The sequence below is a fragment of the Athene cunicularia genome (genome assembly GCF_003259725.1).
Source record: "Athene cunicularia isolate RWA chromosome 18 unlocalized genomic scaffold, athCun1 chr18_part1, whole genome shotgun sequence".
NCBI lineage: Eukaryota > Metazoa > Chordata > Aves > Strigiformes > Strigidae > Athene > Athene cunicularia.
The window spans coordinates 5,866,110-5,885,634 of NW_020799123.1; the positions used below are offsets into that span (position 1 = coordinate 5,866,110).

Below are 19,525 nucleotides of genomic sequence, written 5' to 3' on the forward strand. Positions count from 1 at the left end.
GGGGGGGGAAAGAAAAAGAAACAGGTGACCAAAAAACCTGTACCTATCTAAGAGGAGCAATTCCAGTCTCTGGACTCTTTTCTTACAGCCTCTGCCCTACACTAGGAAGGGCAAGTCCTTACAGACTACTTGGTAGTAGCTATAAAATTGTCATTTAGAATGTAAGGGGTTATAACTGTGGAAAATGCCCCTGTGATTTCCTGCCTACTCCAAGACCTCTTCGTCACTTTGACAAACCTAAAACTAAGGCCCTTTACACCATCTGACATTCTGAGTAAGTGGCTCAGGCCTTTTGTTGGTCCCGTGGGTGAATTTCATCCATAATGACCTGCAGAAAACATCAGATGTGTCACAGTCACAGAAAAAGCTTACAGCCTCAGGAATCTGCCAACACTGACAGAGATGAAAAACTGGAGTTCACTGGAACACCCATGCTGCTATTCCAATTCTCATACCTGGTGATCCACGTCTGAGGAAGCTCTATTAGCATAAGTAAAAAAGGCAAAGTTACCTATGACAGACTCAACGGTGTCACTGGTTGGGTAGAAAGGAAGGGCATTGGCATTCATGCCTGGTATGCTGCTGGTGCCGGCAGGGCTTGGTGGCGTTGCAGCCAGACTGGAGGTGATACTAGAGGAGATGCTGGATGTCAGTGGGCTCCCCACTGGGAGAATACCCAGTATGTCCTGAAACAAGAGATTTTAAAAGGGAAAGAGGTAGGAAATAAAACATCTTTATAGAAGAATCCCTTCAGAAGCATGCAGAAATGAGCCAAAGATCAGCAGCAAACCTGTTCCTGCCTGCTTCCAACCTGACAGATGGCTGATGCTACTACTGGGCTGGGGGTGGGGGAGAGATTAACAGCTTTTCTTTAATTTCTGCCAACTGTTCTCTGTTCCATGTTCCCCCCCGCCCCAGTATTACAAACATCCTTCAGGCTTCCCCAGAATTAACTCCTGTGACCCACAGGTTGCATGCAATCATAAGGATGGATCACACAATCACTCACTCAGACTTAGTTCAGCCCACGACTTAGAACCTGATATTAAACTCTCTTTGCCAAATCCTTGAACTTAGATGACTCCAGAGATCCATTCCAGCTCAATTTTCTGTAATTTGGAGACTCTCTCCAGCATGGTCCAGGCCTATAAATCTATCCTGAATTCACACAGGTCTAGCCATTCACAAATAATACCTTCAGCAAATCATGCCATCTTCATAAAATAATCACTCAAGCTGAGCATCCCTAACAGTGTCCGGACTCCCTGCAGAGTTGTCTGGATCCACAGAGATTTCTCGTGTCCTTGTCTGTGGTGGTGTGAGCACTGAGCCAAGTTCAGAGCCCTGCTAGCAGTACCGTACCTGTTTGGGCTGTAACAAAGGTTGCTCCTGGCTCCTGTGTTCCAGTGAGTGTGACTTCATTTTTGCTTGCTGCAGTAAAGAAACAGAACAGAAGATAAGTAGAGGGATTAGCAGCGAAATTAAAAATGGCTGGCTGTTGGCTTTGGAGAGGCCGTGGGAAACACAGTCCCTTCCTCTCTTACAGCTTGCTCTGGGCACTAGAGGATTTGGAGAGCAGGAAAGCATAGCAAGCTGAAAACACTCTAAGTAATTTCTTTTCTATATACCAGAACGTCACCCCTAGAGTTATGCAGACTTGTCACAACTACATTTGGCTTGCACACTGCTGTAAGTCCTCCGCTAGCACAAAGGACATCTTAATTCATTTTTGGTCTTGGTTCTTATTTTGCCTTGCTATAAATAATTCATCAGCCCTACTAGTATCTAAAAAAAAGGGCCAGAAATAGTGGGAGGTATACTCTATTTTTTAAGTTACATAAACATTTTTCAGCTTTGGGAAAATAAAGTATGTAGATTATGTTTTCCCTCAAACGTTTCCAGTTCCCAGCTAGGATTGCAAAGTAAAATATACTGATAAATAACAAATTTTAAAAGCAACCATCAAAACTGACTAAAAAAAAAAACCCTTTTCCCCATCCATTAACATCAAGAGCTCACAGCTATAAAATGCAAGTGAGGTCAAGGCTGTCTGGAACTGCAAAACTGTATGAATGCAAACATATATTTAGAATTTCACTATTCAGCTTAAGGACCTTCCAGCACTATACTCTTAACTGACAGCAGCCCTCTTGCCTCACAACATCAGTCAACTCTGAGCTACAATAACCAGAGTTGGGAAGGAGTGGTCCCATGAGCTTGTCAGGGTGTAACAGTCTGTGCTGCAGGCCCTGCTCTGCTCCTCCCAGACTGCTACATGCTAAGGCACAAGGAGATCAATCACACCCTCTGGGCACAGAGGGGGAGACAAAAAAGCGCTAAGAGTCAGAGCTGCTTGTTTACTCATTCTCCAACCCCTCAAGTCCGAACCAGGGATATATTCCAGGCATAAAGTCCGCTCGATCGTTTTTATCACAAATGTAGGCAGTCACCATCTCTGCAGGGGAGATTCGGGCATGATGTACAACAGCAGTGCATGAGACACCACACTGACCTGAAGTGATATGCCTTGACTTTTTGGCTTAAAGAGCCTTATGAAGAAGATAAATGATTGCTGGAGAGGGATGACACATCCAGACAGGCAAAAGAGCAGCAGAAGAATTCATCCCTTGATTTTACTTAATTAAATCATTTTCTCTGCTCAGCTGTATGCCTGTGGGCAGATGGGGAGGTCAAAGCCTGGCAAACAGGCAGTTGAGATATGGACACAAAGATCCTTCTGTGGTGGGTACCATTCTCTCACATTTCCCTGAACAACATACAGTGCGTTTACATACAGCAAAACTACCACTGAACCGATCACAAGCTTGTTTTCCTTTGTGTGGAACAGATGCGTTACATTAGTGCATCTGTGTGTGTCTGATAACACGCCTGCCAGATTATCCAACACATCCCTACCCTGTTTGACACTCATCTGAACACAAAAAGTGCTATCAACAGACGTCAGCAGCTAAAGTGAAGGCATACACGCAGCCATGTCCCGTTCCCCCCCCCCAAGAGGCTTCCTGCCAATGTAGCTAGCTGGCTCTGGTGCAGTTAAGTCTTACTGGAAGGCGTTTTTCCTTTAAGGAGGAGAAAAACTGAACATATCTCTAAGCTAGTCTCAATTCCCACTGCCTTGAATTCATGTAACACCAGTGAAAAATGGGACAAAACAACTGTCACCACTAAGCTAGTCTCCTTTAACTCTGAATAACATTAAGAAGGGCATACATCAAGACAGAAATTCAAAGGGCAGGCTGAAATTCTCCAGCTCACTCTGCTGCAGTCAGGAAAGAAAACAGGGGACATAAATTACAAGTGAAGCTGACTGTTTTCTGACCAGCGTGGAACAAACCTACTGTACTTTGTGTCAGGACTTAGAAACACCTCCCGGTCATGGCACTCAAGTCCTTCCAGTGCAGCCAGCATTTTTCCAGCTTGCTAAATCTTTTGGGACTCGGGAAAAGTATTTTTAGCTTTAACTGCTGGCTCAGCCTTACCACAAACTATGTGGAACTTATTAACACAGAAGGTGCATTTTTCAGTCTAATAAGATAGAAACTATTTGTACTAATTTTACAGAGGAAAAATGACAAGCCTATTGCAGAGCTGAGCCAGAGTGTCTCAAGTTTTCAAATATGAGTGAACAAAGTTAAATACCTAATTATTGGTTTAATTTACAGGGTGTATGAGAATCTCTGGTGCCCACTGCAGCCAAAGGGAATTACAGAGGATTTTAAAAAGTAAGTAATTACAGATTAAAAGAAAATTAAATCAGGACAGTTATGAGACACCTAATTTTGTCTGTAGAAGCCCAGCATAAGGCAACTGTGATTACTTCCATCTATATCTTAATAGCTATTCATTCTAGTCATTTAACAGAGGTTTTTGCTTAAAGCCACATAAGAAGCTACCTGAATACAGTATCTTTGTAGCACAGCCTGGACTTCAGACATAAATGCTCATCATCTGGCCCTCCTTTTAAAAGTCCTATTCATGCTCCATCCTTTTCTCCTTGGCTTAGGCTTGGTGCCCATTTTCTCCAAAGCAGGGCCTCCCTGGCACCCTGCCTCTGCTGGCAGGAAACAGGGGTTCTCTCAGTCCTTCGGCTTTGGGTTCACTCCTCCTTTGCACCAGAGGCAATAGAGAACGAGCACATGTTTTTTCTTTTGTTTCTAAACAACTGCTACAAGCTGCTGTGCCTGCAAGAAGTGCCAGGATCACAGCATGGTTTGCTCTTTACCCCCAAAGACGTGTTGCATCAATCTGCAATTTCTTAAGCCACATCCACGTGAAGCAAGACAATGGAAGCATTTATAAGAAAGCGCACATGCATGTATCTTAATCTGTATTTGTCACTAAATCATTTTAATTAGACTAAACAGTGTTCAAGACTGGTCCTATTGCAAAGTTTGGTCATATTTTCCCAAAGTTGTAAAAATAAATAAAACAAACCCTACAGAGTCTGCTTCTAAATCCAACTACTTTATGCAAGATCTTGTCTGGACAGGATATTTCCACTGGTTTCTCACAGCAGTGCAATACTAACGCAGCAGTATAAGCTTATTAAGGCTAACTTCTTTAATATTACAGGCAAGTTTAAACGTAGCCAGGTTGAAAGCAGCACTTGTTATCTCTGTTTTCAAGCAACATAGACCAGGCAATTTTATTCCTTTTTATATTTTTTTTTTAAAATGAACTTGTAGGAAATACTTTTGCAGGCACCTCTTCAGACAAGTAGCTATTCCTTCCCCTAAACTGAGATGTTATTCTATCACAATTACAAACCCAGTGAGGAATAAAAATTGAGACCCAAGCTCTGGGTTGAACTCAGCTGACTTGGAAGGGATGGTGCAGAGAAACTATTAATTGTAACATCAAGAAAGGAAATTCACAGTAAGAAGTTGACCGTGGCAAAGTTCATGTGTGGTAGAAGAGATGGAAGAGACTGTTCTAGGCTTAGTGAGCAGTCTGAATAAGGCATGACACCAAGAAGGAGAAGACTGAGGAAGCAGTAAGGCAAGACTGGGATATCCAAAAGAGATAAGAGGGAATGTTATTAGAGATGTGGATTGGGTAAGATTGCAGAGGGTTCTTCAAATGAGAATGAGGAATTCAAACTTAATACAGAAGCCATAGGAGAGAGAGTCAAGGACCAGAATGATACACTCGGAGAAGCAAGAGACAACTAACATGACATTTTTTAAACACTGGAGGAATGAATGATGAAAATAGAAGACAAACCAAGTCACGAAGATCAAGGTAAGAGTTTGGAGTGAGAACAGAGAAGGAAGGATGAGTTTCCATGAGACAATACAGCAAAAGAAACAACAACTCTTGGCAAGGACCTAAATAAGGAAAAAGAAAGAGCAACAAGTGATATGTGGGAAGATACCCAGGGTCAACACAGGACAGAAGTTGTGAGGAACTAGGAAAACAAGCAGCAGCTCAACTTCTACAAACTGAGTGTGTGATGGCAGCTAGGCAGACAATAGATGTAAGATGGAAGAGACTGGAAGGGAGGCTGAAAGCAACAGCAGAGATCTGACAACTGCTAATGAGAATAGTGCCTTCTCATTTTTGTTCCTTGAAAAATAAAAATACATTCAAGCTAGACTGGGCAATATCTCATTCTTCCTCATCCCCCCAACTCTTCCAGCCAATATTCCCTACTAACCTGGCATTTGAAACTCTTCAAATACTCGGCCCCCACCTGATCTTCTCGCTCAAACCCCGGTGCTTTCTTGTAGCTGCCGGCTGCTGTTACTGAGTCTGGAGGAAAACCAATAGTCTCCAAGCTGTGTGGCTTTCCAATGGCACCAGGAGGAGACCCACATATATTAGATGGGCTTCCGAGACTGCTGTTCCTACAAAGAATCTAATAGAAGGGATAAGTGTCAGGAAAGCACAGCCAGTCAGTAGAAACAACTCGAAGAGGAGAGGCATCCCACGGAAGAGCTCATTCACTTCACTGTGCATCGATTATACTGACAGTCAACACAAGCATACAAGCTTCCAGTAAACAGTAATTAAGAACCACAAAAAAGCTACAGTAGATACTGGATTTATACAGTCCCACAATTATGGTTTTATTGCCATTACTTTGTACTGATTTGCAGTCTTATAAAAAACAATCTCCAGCTCTAGTGACATTTATTCTTTTTGAGGCCTCAGATATGACTGCTCAAGTTTCCAAGCCTGACCAAAACTCTCTTCACTTTCCTTAGGCTACAGTGGATCCTGTCTGCACTTGGAGTAGTAGTGTGAAACCTGGAAAGGTGCTATGGCAGTCAGAGCAACCAAGCATATCTGAGCTACATGTAACACTATCTTTTGATTTCCAGTTGGAAATCTGAAAGTTTTAATGCAGGCACAAGCCATGTATCAACAGCTGCATTAAAAAACCCAAGGATTTCCAACAGTTCCATTCTTTAGACTAATACCAGGGATCACAATCACATGCAACAAGGCTAGTTTTGCACTGTAGATGAAGCCACAGACAGCAGCAAAGGTGATTAAGATGAGTTTTAGAGAAAGTGCCTACCTGGATCAATACAGATAACCCATTTTTCTGGGACAGTAAATTGTTTGCCTGCACTGGCAAGCACGACTGTGCTTCAGACACCATTTAGACAGCTACTGCTACCAGATTCAAATGTGGCACAGTCTGGGTTGGCATTAGAAAGAAGGAGCATCCTACAATGTTTTGATTTTATTTTTATACAGACATTCTGCTGTCCACGCTTCCCTACAGTCGCAAAGATACTACTCACTGTGGTGGAGGTGGGGCTAGTTGGCAGAGTTCCTGATTTATTCCACACCTACAGTACAAATACAAAACAGAACAGGCCATGTGAGGCTGGCTGCTAGAGGGACCTTTTTCTCTGATTAATTCATCACGTAAAATGATCACCAGCAAAGCCATATTTGTTTGCAAGCTACATACAGATGCCCTGTGGAGTGATGAAGTCACAGAAAGCCATGTGTTGCCGTTTGGCATATCTCCAAGGATTAGGAAAGACTGTTTAAAAGATTAAGAGCCTGAGATAGAAAAGACCTGAATGGTCTATTAAGTGGAAGATATCTTCCATTTCACTGCAGTTTTCAGAGAATTTAGATGATACATTCATAAGACGCAGGAATTATTTTTTTTTACTGCTTTCCACAGTGTTATTTAGTGAGAGAAAACATAACATCCAGACTTTAAGATCTGTTTGGAATTCTAGCTCCAATCAAATTCAGGAGAACTTTGAACTGCTAGGCTGGCTTTGGCACTAAAAATCAAACTATCAGCTTCTCTTTTCAAAGAAGGGGAATAAGATAAAAGAGAGGTCCTAAGCAAGTTCATATCATTCTGACCGGTTTCAAATGCGTTAACTCATGTCATTTTACCTTCTCAAAACCTCGACCAACCATTTGAAAAGGTTACACACCTTATCAACAGTAGTGCAAACAGGAAAGGCTTGATGAACAAAAAAAAAAAATCTCAGCAAAAATGAAGCAGTCTAGCATTCCATGGGCTTCTTATCTGTCTGCGTGTATCTGTTCAGCATTTAAAGATCTCTCTTCTTGTATGTACAACTAAAATAAAGAACTACCAACAATCTGGGGCATTACTTAAACATATTCCAGAGTTTAGCTATCTCCAGAAGTAGGAGGGGGAGCAAATCAAGGATATCCTATAATGCAACACACAATATGCACAGGCTAAGCCTCTGAGATTATATATGTAAACAAACTCAATTGTAGTTACGTACTTTAGACGTTATTGGCTCACAGCCTTTAATTAGAGTGCTTGGAAACTAAGCCCAATATGTACCTCCAGACAGGAAGGAGTTGCACTTCATGTGCGGATGTATTCCACTTTCCTGAAAGTACAAACTCTGCACAGAAAGGAAGGCTTAGAATTTTTACAGGTGAAAGGACAATACTAAAGCCACTGAATTGTATGTTCCAAACAAATAGATCCCTCTAAAACATGTGCAGCTGCGATTTAAAAGAAAAATGCCATATCCTTTGGGCTTCAGAACACTTAATATTTTCTCTTCTTGGGAGAAAGAGGTAGTGACTCAAGAGCAACTCAGATTTATAAAATATGAACAAGGCTGCCTCACAGTGCTACATACATTGCTAAGGTCTGGGGCATGTGGACTGGAAGGGCTGACTGGAACAGAATCACCAGCTGCCGACGGCATATACATCACCGGGCCTGTCTGTGTCGGGCTAGACACAGCTGAGGATTGCTGTAAATCTTCACTGAGAGCAGGCTCTGGAAGAAATAAAAGCACATGGAACATTACTCAAATCTGAACAATTGCAACGGAGCACAAGATGTTTAGGAACAAGAATACCTAGATATTCTTGAGAGAAGAAATATTCCACAAGCACCTACTTATAAGTGTAGAAGCAATGAGAAATACTACCTGGCAAATGGCTACTCCTTATCTAATATTCCTTACATTATTACTGTCATCACTTGTACACTGTGCTGCTCTTTAGTCCATTAACGCTGCTCCAAAACTATCTTCCCTGCGTGAACTGTGTGTTACTCATTCAGCCATCTTTAACTAAGCAGAGCTTCTTTCATTGCTAGGCACAAAGTTGATGGGTGCATTATAATTATCTGAGGAAGATAAGTTTCCATCTGTGCTCACTACAGACCATTACCAAGAAAAAAAGTAATGTACATAGAAAGGCATACACAAAAAAGGAAGTGTCATTGGCTTGGAAGGTAAAGTAGATGCTGTGGACTTGTAGTATTACAGCTAACACAACTCAGCATCTTTAAAAAACTATGTAACTGGTACTCTGCCTGTATTGCAATATCTGGTTTCAACACTGTGTTTTGGGCCATTATAGCCCACAGCTCTAGCTGTAATTACTGGTTGTTGATGAGGCTTCCTATAAAAGGAACTGTATAACCTGTAGGGAATTTATCCTCACCATTCCTTGACAAAGGCAGCAATTACTAATGTCATCATTTATAAAGGATAATCAAATCTCAAGAGATTTGCTCAAGGCCATGTGGTGAGTCAGTATCAGAGCCAATCTACTGAGTTCTGAGTAACCTGCTCTAATTGCTGCAAATTCAGCAGTGAGACTGGAGTGCAGAAACTGAGTAGGAGCCATAGGAGCACGAGAGCTAACCAGTTATCTATGAATGTTAGTATTCACCAGAACTCCCACAACCAAACCAGCATCACTAGCTTATAGATGATAAAAGGGAAGATTGAAATAATGCCCTATAAATCAGGGAACTATCAAGAAAAGAGGATTTGAGGAAAGGCAGACAAAAATCTGAATATTTTTTTTCTCCAAACTGACTTAAAGATTTAAACTCTAAGCAAAACTTCATAAATAGTAAAATAATATTTAGTGTATAGAACAGATTAATACATTATCTATAATTATCAATTTTATTCTCAGTTTTTAAAAATACAATACTTTGCAACTTAGCTAGGTACAGTTCATCCATGTACAGAAGACAAGCAGCTTTCTCTGTTTCTGTCCTCCTAAACTGACATACAGAGAACTGAGCAAGTGAGAGGCAACAGAGGGAAATACTTCAAGAGACAGAGCAAAGAGCTAAGGGCCGAGTCCCACAGACTACCCTACTGCCTTCAGCTCTGCCAACGCCTCCCACACTACCACAGTTTCATACGAATTGTCAGAGCTAATACTTTGGTTTTGAAAATCCTTCCTGGAAGCTCTAGTTTAGCGACCCTATGTTTTAAATTAACTATTTTGGCCAGAAGCTCTCCATAGCTCAAACATCCATGAAAGACAAGAGAAGCAGCCCACGTACGTTCTACATGTGCAAAGGCACAGAAGGGTCCTCGGGGACAGCTGCCAGACTGCTGCATATCATTGCATTTGGTGGATTTGTAGATCTAAGGATGGGGAAAAAAAAAAAAACAAAAAAAAACAAGACATGAACAGGAAAAAAACAGTGACCGGCAGCCCAGGTACAAAAGTACTACAGAGAGACTCGACAGCAAGATAGGAACACAGATAAAAGGCGCAAAGGCCAGCAGAGTTCAGGGTGACCATTTCAGTGCTTTGCTTCGAAGAAAGGAAAACCCACTATAGTTACAGAAACACCAAAATATGCCCATCACAGCTAGAGCTCACCCAAAGATCAACCCATCACACATCAGCTCACCCAAAGGTCACCATTTGCCATAAAGTCCCTCAGTCTCACTGGAAGCTCCATGGATATTACAAATGGTAAGAGGTAGGAAACAGCTGACAGATGACAGCACACAAAGTTACAGCCACATGTTTGCAAGGAAAAATAACAAACCATTGACAATGATTGTAGGAAATGGATTATTCCCCTTCCCCCCAGTTTGACAGGCGGTGACAATGGTTACTTTGCCGATACAGGCCCAACAAAGCTTTTCAGCACTGTAACATGAAGCAGACTAGGACAAGGTATTTATTACACTTTCTGTAAGGATATTGGAATGCTCTGGACATGCTCACAACTAAGAGCTTGGTGGTTCATATCTATGGTTTAATGTGATCATCACCAACCAAGAATTTTTCCTCAAGGAAACAGATGCTGTATTCTCACCTGCAAACCCACATCATGCTTTCAAAAGGACCCCCATACATGACACTGCTCTTACACTTGGTTTTCCCCTACTTTTCTTACCTCCTCCCGTATGATCTAGCTAAAGAAAAGGCATCCCCATCAAGCAGCTGAATTTCAGCTTACTTATAACATGCAGTTTCTCTCTATCCCAGGACCACACTGCAAGCAGCCCACATACTCTCCCAGCTGGCACACTAATTTACTTCATAAGACTGGAATGCTTTTGCTTTTCTAGCCAGCTACCAATGTAGCAAGCAGGTTACTGTACCTCTGGATGGAACTGCTGTTCTGTGCGAGTGTGGCAGTATTGGCATGAGTCTCCATTTTCACACTTACTGGGATCTCCCCACTCATCTCCATGTTTCACACTGGGACACGGTGAAGATCTGTGTAAATAAGGTCGCAGGAGAATGTATCAGACTCACAAATATGCTTTGAGCTTTGCTTCCTTTGAGCAGGTCGAGGGGTTCAATTCTCCTCCTCTACTCCGCTCTGCAGTGCTATGTCCATCTCTGGGGCCCCCAACATAAGGACACAGACCTGCTCAAGCGGGTCCAGAGGAAGCCACAAAGATCAGGGGGCTGGAGCACCTCCCCTGGAAGGACAGGCTGAGAGAGTTGGGGGCATTCAGCCTGGAGAAGAGAGGGCTCTGGGGAGATCTTAGAGCAGCCTTTCAGTACCTAAAAGGGGCCTACAAGAAAGCTGTTGAGCAACTTTTTACAAGGGCATGTAGTGACAGAACAAGGAGTAATGGCTTTAAACTGAAAGAGGGCAGATTTAGATCAGATATAAGGACAAAATTCTTCACTATGAGGGTGGTGAGGCCCTGGCACAGGTTGCCCAGAGAAGCTGTGGCTGCCCCCTCCCTGGCAGGGTTCAAGGCCAGGTTGGATGGGGCTTTGGGCAACCTGGGCTAGTGGAAGATGTGCCTGCCTGGGGCAGAGGGATTGGAACTAGATGATCTTTAAGGTCTCTTCCAACCCACACCATTCTAGGATTCCTCAATTGGGAGGCAGGATTGGCAGGCCCACCCTCAGCTGTACAATCTGTTTGGCTGGCTGCTGCCTCCCCAGCCCCCACCCTTGGTGCTGTTGCATCTTCCCCTTCTTCCAGTTTGCCAATGAAAGAAACATGGCTTAACTCTCCATCTGAAACTGAATACAACCTGAACCAACATAACTTAACAATAGTAGCCGCTGATGTGATTAGTGTCAGAGATGCTGGGTCTGGTTTCTGTTCTGGAACTGTACACTCATAGAAAGCTCATAAGTTAATTGGCTAATCCTAAAACACATAATACCCCTACAGTAGTATGTTTCCAGGGTTATAGTATGGCCATGTGGAAAAGAGACTGAGTCAGGTCACTGAGGAAAAGGCAAGACCATTTTCTTTCTCCCAGCCAGGAACAGTTCTTTTTCCCAGTTTTGAATTTTTGCCGTGACCTACTTCCCCTGCTCTTTATGCTCTTAACCATTCCCTCAGACAACAGCAGAGGGAAGCAGATAGCAGCCGCAGATGCCTGCATGAAAGGCAGCCACATCAGCTGGGGGTGGGGAAAGCAACACAGAAGTAAGTGGAGAAGCTTTCACCTCTTCCCTTCCCAAAGGGCCCAGTCAGGGGCAGAAGGCACATAGCCGCTGCCTGAAGACTGGCTTAGCGTTTCTCTTTCTCCTGAAAGCATCGGGATTAATGTTCCTTTGATTTTTATTTAGTTTACTTTTTAAATATGGGATTTCAGTGCCAATTCAAAAATTTCTGTGAATGCTGGGGTGGGGAAGGGAAGTGAGAATATCCATGGTATTTTCTCTCCTGGCTTTCTGGTCTGCTCTTATGTTTTTCAAAAAGGAACTAAGGAAAAGCCCCACTGAGACCACAACAAAAGCTCTGTTGTGTTGGAGGAAATGAGGGCCTATAACTTGGATGAAACGCGTTCAGGGAGACGCGGCATGCTGAAAAATCCAGTGACAGCTGAGTGACAAGAACACCCTGGTGCCTCAAAAGCAGTCTTTAGCAGTTGGTTAGGAATGCATGTCCAGTTACAGTACTGCTCACACCGTGCCTCACCATCCCCATCACCAGGCACACACAAGCAGCAGCTTGATGATTTTGAATCCTTTACCGTGAAAACACTGTTGCACAAGTTTGTTTCTAGATGGGGATTAAAACTTCCTTTTGTTTTTTTTTTTTGTTTTTTTCCTGCACTGCTTTCTAAAGCAGAAGTTTATACAGTAAGGGGAAGCCAGACACTTTTTTTTTGCTTTGTTTGATATAAAACCAGGGTTGTAATATAACAACAGTCATTTATTAGAGATATTGGTTGCTATATATAGGAAAACTCCTTGTTTAGTTTGTTATCCTTCTCCTAGGCAGAAGTAACAGTCCATCACATCTGTCAGTACAGGCCTTAGAGACATGCTAAAAAAACCCCAAACCACAACCCTATCTAGTGGGCAAAAACCTAGATACCTCATTACAGATTTCTACACCTCACCACTCAGCTGGGAAATAGAATATCCAGGACCACGGTACCTGTATTTGTGTTTTCTTGGGCTTCTTCTTCTGTCTTTGCTATTGTGGTAGTAGGGACAGGCATAACCTTGCCGACAGAGACGGGGGGGTTTCTTACATTGCTCTGTCTTGTAATTTCCCAACACATATGTTGTATCTGCAAAAGAAGCAACTGGTTAGTGGGAGATGACCATGATTTATATTTACTATGCAAAAGTTTTGACAGGAGCAGGCACTCCACAAACACCAGACTTTCCCAGCCCCACAGCCCCTAAGTGACACTCACCTTGCCACCTTGGCTCCTCACTGAGTATTTTCTCTATCATAGCATGGCTAGCAGCAACTGCAGACTGACCCTCTATGCCACCTTCCGATGTAGTCTGACCATTCTGCAAAGCCTCCATCGCCTGAAGCTCCCTTTGTGGACAAAGTTAAATGAACATACACACTGAGCAGATGAAGAGACAGATAAATGTGTATAAAACCTGACATACTGGAGTGCAGTAACAATTCCTAGGTGGGTGCATTTCACTGATGCATTTCTTGTCGGAACATCTTTAGTCAAACAGCAATTGCAATACATGTTCTTCATTCCCTGGGAATTCTAGCTGCGTTATTTTGACACCCCTGCATCAGACTCCAAACCACAGCACAAATAGTTTAAAATCTGGTCCCTTCTTCCGTTTTGAGTATCCTCCCTGGAGATTTTGTAGATTTGCCTTATTAGGAAGGCATATATCATCATCACCACTCTAACACACAGAAGTAGCACTGTCCTTCAATCATCTGACCTTTCATTCATTCATGACAGAAATTACCTTTTTCATACAGAGCTCCAACCTCTACTAACCTGATGTCATATACTGGAGAGCGTAGGTCATGGGGCCCATGAGCAAACGCACAGTGGACTCCATTCTTCGTGCAGTTTCCCTTGGAGTCTGTCTCATGAATGCAGATTCCAGTTTTGTAGTAGCGCAAGTGATACCTTCTCTCTGTGTCTCCAGTAGTTCTATGCAAGAAGGGACACCTGAGGTACAGAAAGAGTAGAACAACAAAGTTTAGTCACACGGGTGATGGACTCAACACTACCAGAAGGATGCTGCAACTGACAACACCTTTGCTAACTCTGCCCCTTCTCTTATTCTGTGCCTTCCAATGCTACACAGAACCCCTAAACCTGCCACTACACAGTATAGGAGTTTCCCTTCCAAAAAGCAACTGGATTATTAAGACAGCAGCAGCTTATTATTCTAGTCTAGTGACTGCCAGGGATCTGGAAAAGAGCAAGGACACTGTCAAGGTGTTCTGATATACTAGCTGTGATTGAAGGGACATCACACAGCACACACCATTTCCTCAGCAGCCCATCTAGACTTCGTGCTGCTACTGTTTCCTGCTGATGTACTCCTACAGGGCTGCGACAGTCTATCTATAGCCAGATGCATCCTTCATGCAGAGCACGGGACAAGAAAGGAGAATTACAACACTACCATTTTGTTTCCCCTCTTAGGGAGAAAAAGACCAATCTACACTGAGAAATAAAAAAAAGTAACAAGACAGAATAGATAAAGTTTAGATATTGTATCATCAAGCTAAAAATACTAATCAGCAAAGAGTACTGAGATGGCAACAGGGTTTTTTTGCTGAGTTTGGGCCAGATATGAACCAATATGATCTAGCAGCCAAAGCCCCCAAATATCCTATTCCCAGTTCTCTTCTAACAAGAGGAAAGTATTGAAACTGAAGCTTCAGGATGGGGGATTATTCCATTCTGCTGTAGTCACAAGATCTTTACTTAGTTGGGTAAAAAAAATATTGTTTTAACGATAAATAGCATTTTTCTGTGTGTTTATACTGGCACTATGAAAAGGAACTGAAATTCCATCTTTCTATAGCATCTCTACATAAAACACTCCCTATATTTGACCACAGTTTGGCTACACTATTTATTCTTCCAGATCTCTCACATGACTAAAGTTATATTACTGGGTTAACCCTTTAATTGCTGGAGTCTGCCAAATGCACAGCAGAAACACTTGCATCCCTGCTCCAGTTAAACTTACCACAAGAGAAGAGCCAATAAAACAAACTCTTCCTCATGTTACCTTATTCTGGGTACCTGTCATTTCCTTACTTGCTTCTTAAAAGTCTAGGAAGACAAAACAAACTGGCAAGTAACCACTATGATTAAAAAGATGGAGATAGATAATTCAGGGAGCAGACAAAAGGACAAAGCTCCTCCTCTTTCTTAAATCTGCTAAAAACTAAGCTACCCTGCTAGTGAGCAAGAGCTATTATTTGACAGTCAGGGACTTACAGGAACAGTCTTTCTGAGCCCATTTGTCAGCAAGCTGGTCTTCCCACCTCAATTTTGCTGAAGATGCCAAGGCTCATGAGGACAGTGAACTGCCACCTAAGTCATCCTTAGTATCATCTCTGCAGCAGGCCTGGAGCACATGGGTTGCTATTACAGTTTTTACATCTGTTCTCATGTTACGTATGTTACAAAGCTGCTTTACTGCTGCCTTCCCTCATCTCTACAAGAACTGGCTGGAATCATCACCTGGACTGATCCCAAAAGCCTAATGCCTGAAAAGCAGGGTGCAGTCTTTACTTACTCATCTCCTTCTGGGCAGATTCCTGTGGTCTCATCATACTTGGTACAGTAAATGTCAGGGCTGTAGTTAAATGTACCATCCCGGCGGCGGATAGATCTGCGACGACGCTGGTTGACAAAGTGCCAGTGGAAACAAGTGTAGGGCCGGTGCTGAGTGCACTTGTGCTGCACGAAAAGAGGGCACTGCTCCGTGCGGAACTCCTTCAGGTAACTGCAGGCAGAAATCCAACAGCAGGAGATTAGGACCAGGATGCTGGTCAGAGACATTATCCAATCACCCCGCAGAGTCCAGGCCAAACCAAGCTGCATCCATCACAGAGGTGCCTGCTGTCCTTCCCACACCCTCCCTTGCTTTCCCTTCCTGGTTGTCTGTAATGGGAATATATCAGTTACCAGGTCAGTTAACACAAACATGAATGCTAACAATAGCTGAAATCACTTTCTATTGTCCCTGTGGTATTATTCTGAAGAGGCTTTTTATGAGTTTAGAAAATAGTTTGTGAGAATATAGAACTCCTAAGTACCTTTAACCATTTCTATCTCTAAATCTGAGAGCAATATGGGCAAAAAGAGGTTTCCTTCCTATATGTTCAGTTTAAAAAACAAAACAACACACTTCCTTGTAGCTATGTTTAAAGCTTCAAGTTTCTGACAGAGAAAGATTTTAAAAGACTCTTTCATGCCTTGTCCTCCTGGTTTAACTTGGCTCCTTCAGTGCACGGTCAACTATGAAATTAAAATTAATCAATTTCTCTCTTGCAACCTTGTGAATTCAGGACTCAGTCTTGAAAAGCGGGATAATTATCCTCAAACTCCTCTATGTTTATGTTGCTTTAATATATAATTCTCTGAAAGTACGTGTCTTCTTTCATCCTGAGAACTAAAGAAGTCACAAGCTTTTATTTGTGACACTAATAACAGTCTCTAAACCCAGATTGTAGAGGATTACAAAATGGTTTAGATCAACATAATGATCTGACTGTGATCTGTGTGTAGGTGCTTACAAAACCCATGCTGCCTGAAACCCACTAGCTGCCCTGTACTTACAGGCAACATATGAACAATCCAAGTAGCTCAAACACAAATCCCACCGGTTTCAGTCTCAGAGACACCTCCAAGAACACAGAAGGGCCAGAGCATTCTGGTCTCTTACATTTAGAGGTCAGTTTAAACAGTGAGTAACAAAATTTGTCGGTCAAAATAAAAGCACTAGTATTCTGCTGGAAGCAACAGGATGATGTAACAGCAGATATGGACTCATTTTAAACTGCATATGTACCGTGACAAAACAAAAGAGAGTATAGGAATTTGTCAAGTATTCTTTCCCATATCAGATGATCTTTCTAGCATGTTTCTAAATAAATGGAAAGATGACTGATGCCCAGAGATGTATTTGCAGATAGTATCATCATGCTAGATTCATTCTGAAAGCAACATCTGTAAAATAAAGCCATCTTTACCCTGGCTGAAGAAAAAGCCTCAGGAAAACGCACAAATTCAACCAAAGTGGTTTTATTTGTTTGCTATGAAGAGAGAATATCACTGGCAAGAGCTTTCCTACATTGTATTTTGCAAGCATGAAAGGATAAAAGCCCTTCTTCCTACTCTTCAGCCTCCAAATACGTGAGACTTGCAGGTTCCACTGCTTCCGATCTGCAGATGCTCGGGGCTGGGGAGCCCCCCAAGCAGCTGGCTGTAAGCCCTTTTCAACCCAAGTCCATCTGTCCCCTGAAAACCAGCGTGCCTGGAACAGTATCTGCATCAGGGCCCAAGGCTTAACATCAGAAAGACACGAGCCAGTGTGCAAAAACAGGTCTGGTTGGAGCAGGTGAGGGCTAACAACATCACTTTGCTCCTCTTCACTTTTAAAAAAACGGCTCCATTCAAATGGGGATCCCTACTCCAACCACAGCAGCAATTAATCTGAAAACTGAATACCACAATAAAATTAATCCATTCTTGAAAAGTCTTGAAAAGCTTTCTGAGCTGTTGGACCAAGTACAGTTGTAAAAGGTGGAATATTATTTTATCTTATCAGCACACTAATAAGACTGAGAACAAAAGTGACTAACCACATTTAGGTTAGAAATTTAATTAAGTAAACTTAAGCAGCATGATACTTAAGACTGCCCATCCACAGATACTACACAGCCACCAACCAGTCCCTTCCACCCATACACATCCACATAAACCTTAGAGACATGAGATTTATGTTACTCCCATTTTACATACGGACAAACAGCAAAACAGCTGACTGTGTGCCCCAGCCAGGATCATACCGATACAGCAATCAGAGCGGCGACAGAAACCAAGGGCATTTAAACTCCTCCACCTCCACTGAAATGAGTCCTGGGCTTAATTTGAAGAATAGAAGCTTGAACCTCTTCAATGCTCTGGAAACTAAGGGGAGATGTACCAGGCCTACACAACCTGGCTATCAAGCGCAGCGCTCCAGAGCTGTAGTGGTAGGCATGTATGAAACCCTGTTAAAACCCCTAGAATTTAACAACTGCGTGAGCAACCGAGCTGAAACAGCTTCCCTTTAGCAGGAGAGTTAAAAAAATATACACACTGACTAGGGAATTCAGTCTCTGGAGTGTCAATTGTTGCTGAAGAGCATTTGAAAATTAATTGCATTTCATGATTGGCTAAACTCCCTGGAGAAACATTTATTATAATGTAAATGAGAGATAATTACATAAGTAAATGGTTCACCTGAAAAGTGTTTAACACCTAACTTGCTTCATCAGAAACGCATTCTTTAATGCTGTCTATTAAATAAATTCTCTCTCTCTCTCAATTTCAAAGCAAGTCCTGCAAACAGGTGCCATTGTGCTCCGCATAACACATTAACTGTGCATGATCACCTCTGCCATAGACCCAACAGAGGAAAAGGAGAGTTGTCACATTTACTCAGTCATTTCAAGCCTTTCAATCACTGCTTTGTTGTGTTTGGTTTTTTTTCAAGCCACTACATTTTAAATCACCCTCCTCCACAATAGCCTGAATGGTAAATTGCCTTATAGCCCTGTATTTTCTTGATCCATGAAGTGAGTTTTGGGTCCTCTGGGAGAACACGGACCACTCAACCAGCCACTTTGTATTTTAATATATGAAAAGCATCTAAACCACATGTGTTTTGGGAACATAGAAAGGATACACAGACCGCACTACCGCAACGTGATGGCTCACAAAGCAGAAAGCTATTAATATTTCAGTAGCCTCTTTGCAAAGGCTCTAAACAAAAACACAGAAAACACTGTCATGACAGATCCTTCTGGTGTCAATGGTCTCTATAAATTTTTTCCCAGAACAGCTGAGAAAAGGAATTTTTGAATGACCCTTGAAACTGAAAACATGTTGATAACTGGTCCACATATTTCATAGCGTGCCAGCCAAACGCTGCGTCTGTACAGGAAGAGGAAATCCAGCAATGATAACTTGCATTTCTCAACTCCTCTCTAAAGATCTCAGGAAACTCTACAACCCTCACATGAAGGGCAGAAAAATTATTATCCCCATTTTATATAGAAGTTACTTCTATATTTATAAAAAAAAGTGAAACTGATCAGTTCTGCGTTGATCTACTTTACATGCATTTTCCTTTGTTTATGTGTAGATACCATATTGTCAAACCCATATAATTTTTTTTAAAGTGGACAGCACGTAGCATGGTCTTCTGATACTACATTAACATCAACAGCAACACCCGAATTCCTGCAGGAAATGTTATCATTTATAAGTCCTACTAAACAAAGGCAAATGTAATTCTAAATAAATAGGACAAGACTGGCCAGAACAAT

At 42.2% G+C, this 19,525-nt stretch overlaps 1 protein-coding gene across 8 annotated transcripts in view; it reads right to left on the reverse strand.

Annotated features, from left to right (window-relative positions):
• Window positions 1–16,018, reverse strand: part of UNK (unkempt family zinc finger) — a 27,026-nt gene extending 11,008 nt beyond the window's left edge. For 3 of the 8 annotated variants that reach the window (XM_026861007.1, XM_026861005.1, XM_026861002.1), the window contains exons 1-11: window positions 15,724–16,018; window positions 13,956–14,132; window positions 13,392–13,522; window positions 13,127–13,262; window positions 10,866–10,983; window positions 9,806–9,890; window positions 8,127–8,269; window positions 6,774–6,821; window positions 5,678–5,878; window positions 1,363–1,431; window positions 512–686 (exon numbers count right to left, since the gene is read on the reverse strand). In XM_026861007.1, coding sequence (XP_026716808.1) covers window positions 512–686; window positions 1,363–1,431; window positions 5,678–5,878; window positions 6,774–6,821; window positions 8,127–8,269; window positions 9,806–9,890; window positions 10,866–10,983; window positions 13,127–13,262; window positions 13,392–13,522; window positions 13,956–14,132; window positions 15,724–15,989 — 1,549 coding nt within the window. In that variant the 5' untranslated portion in view covers window positions 15,990–16,018. The remainder of the gene's footprint in view (window positions 1–511; window positions 687–1,362; window positions 1,432–5,677; window positions 5,879–6,773; window positions 6,822–8,126; window positions 8,270–9,805; window positions 9,891–10,865; window positions 10,984–13,126; window positions 13,263–13,391; window positions 13,523–13,955; window positions 14,133–15,723) is intronic. The other 5 variants (XM_026861003.1, XM_026861006.1, XM_026861004.1 and 2 more) reach the window with 5 other exon arrangements.
• Between the last annotated feature and the right edge of the window lie 3,507 nt (window positions 16,019–19,525).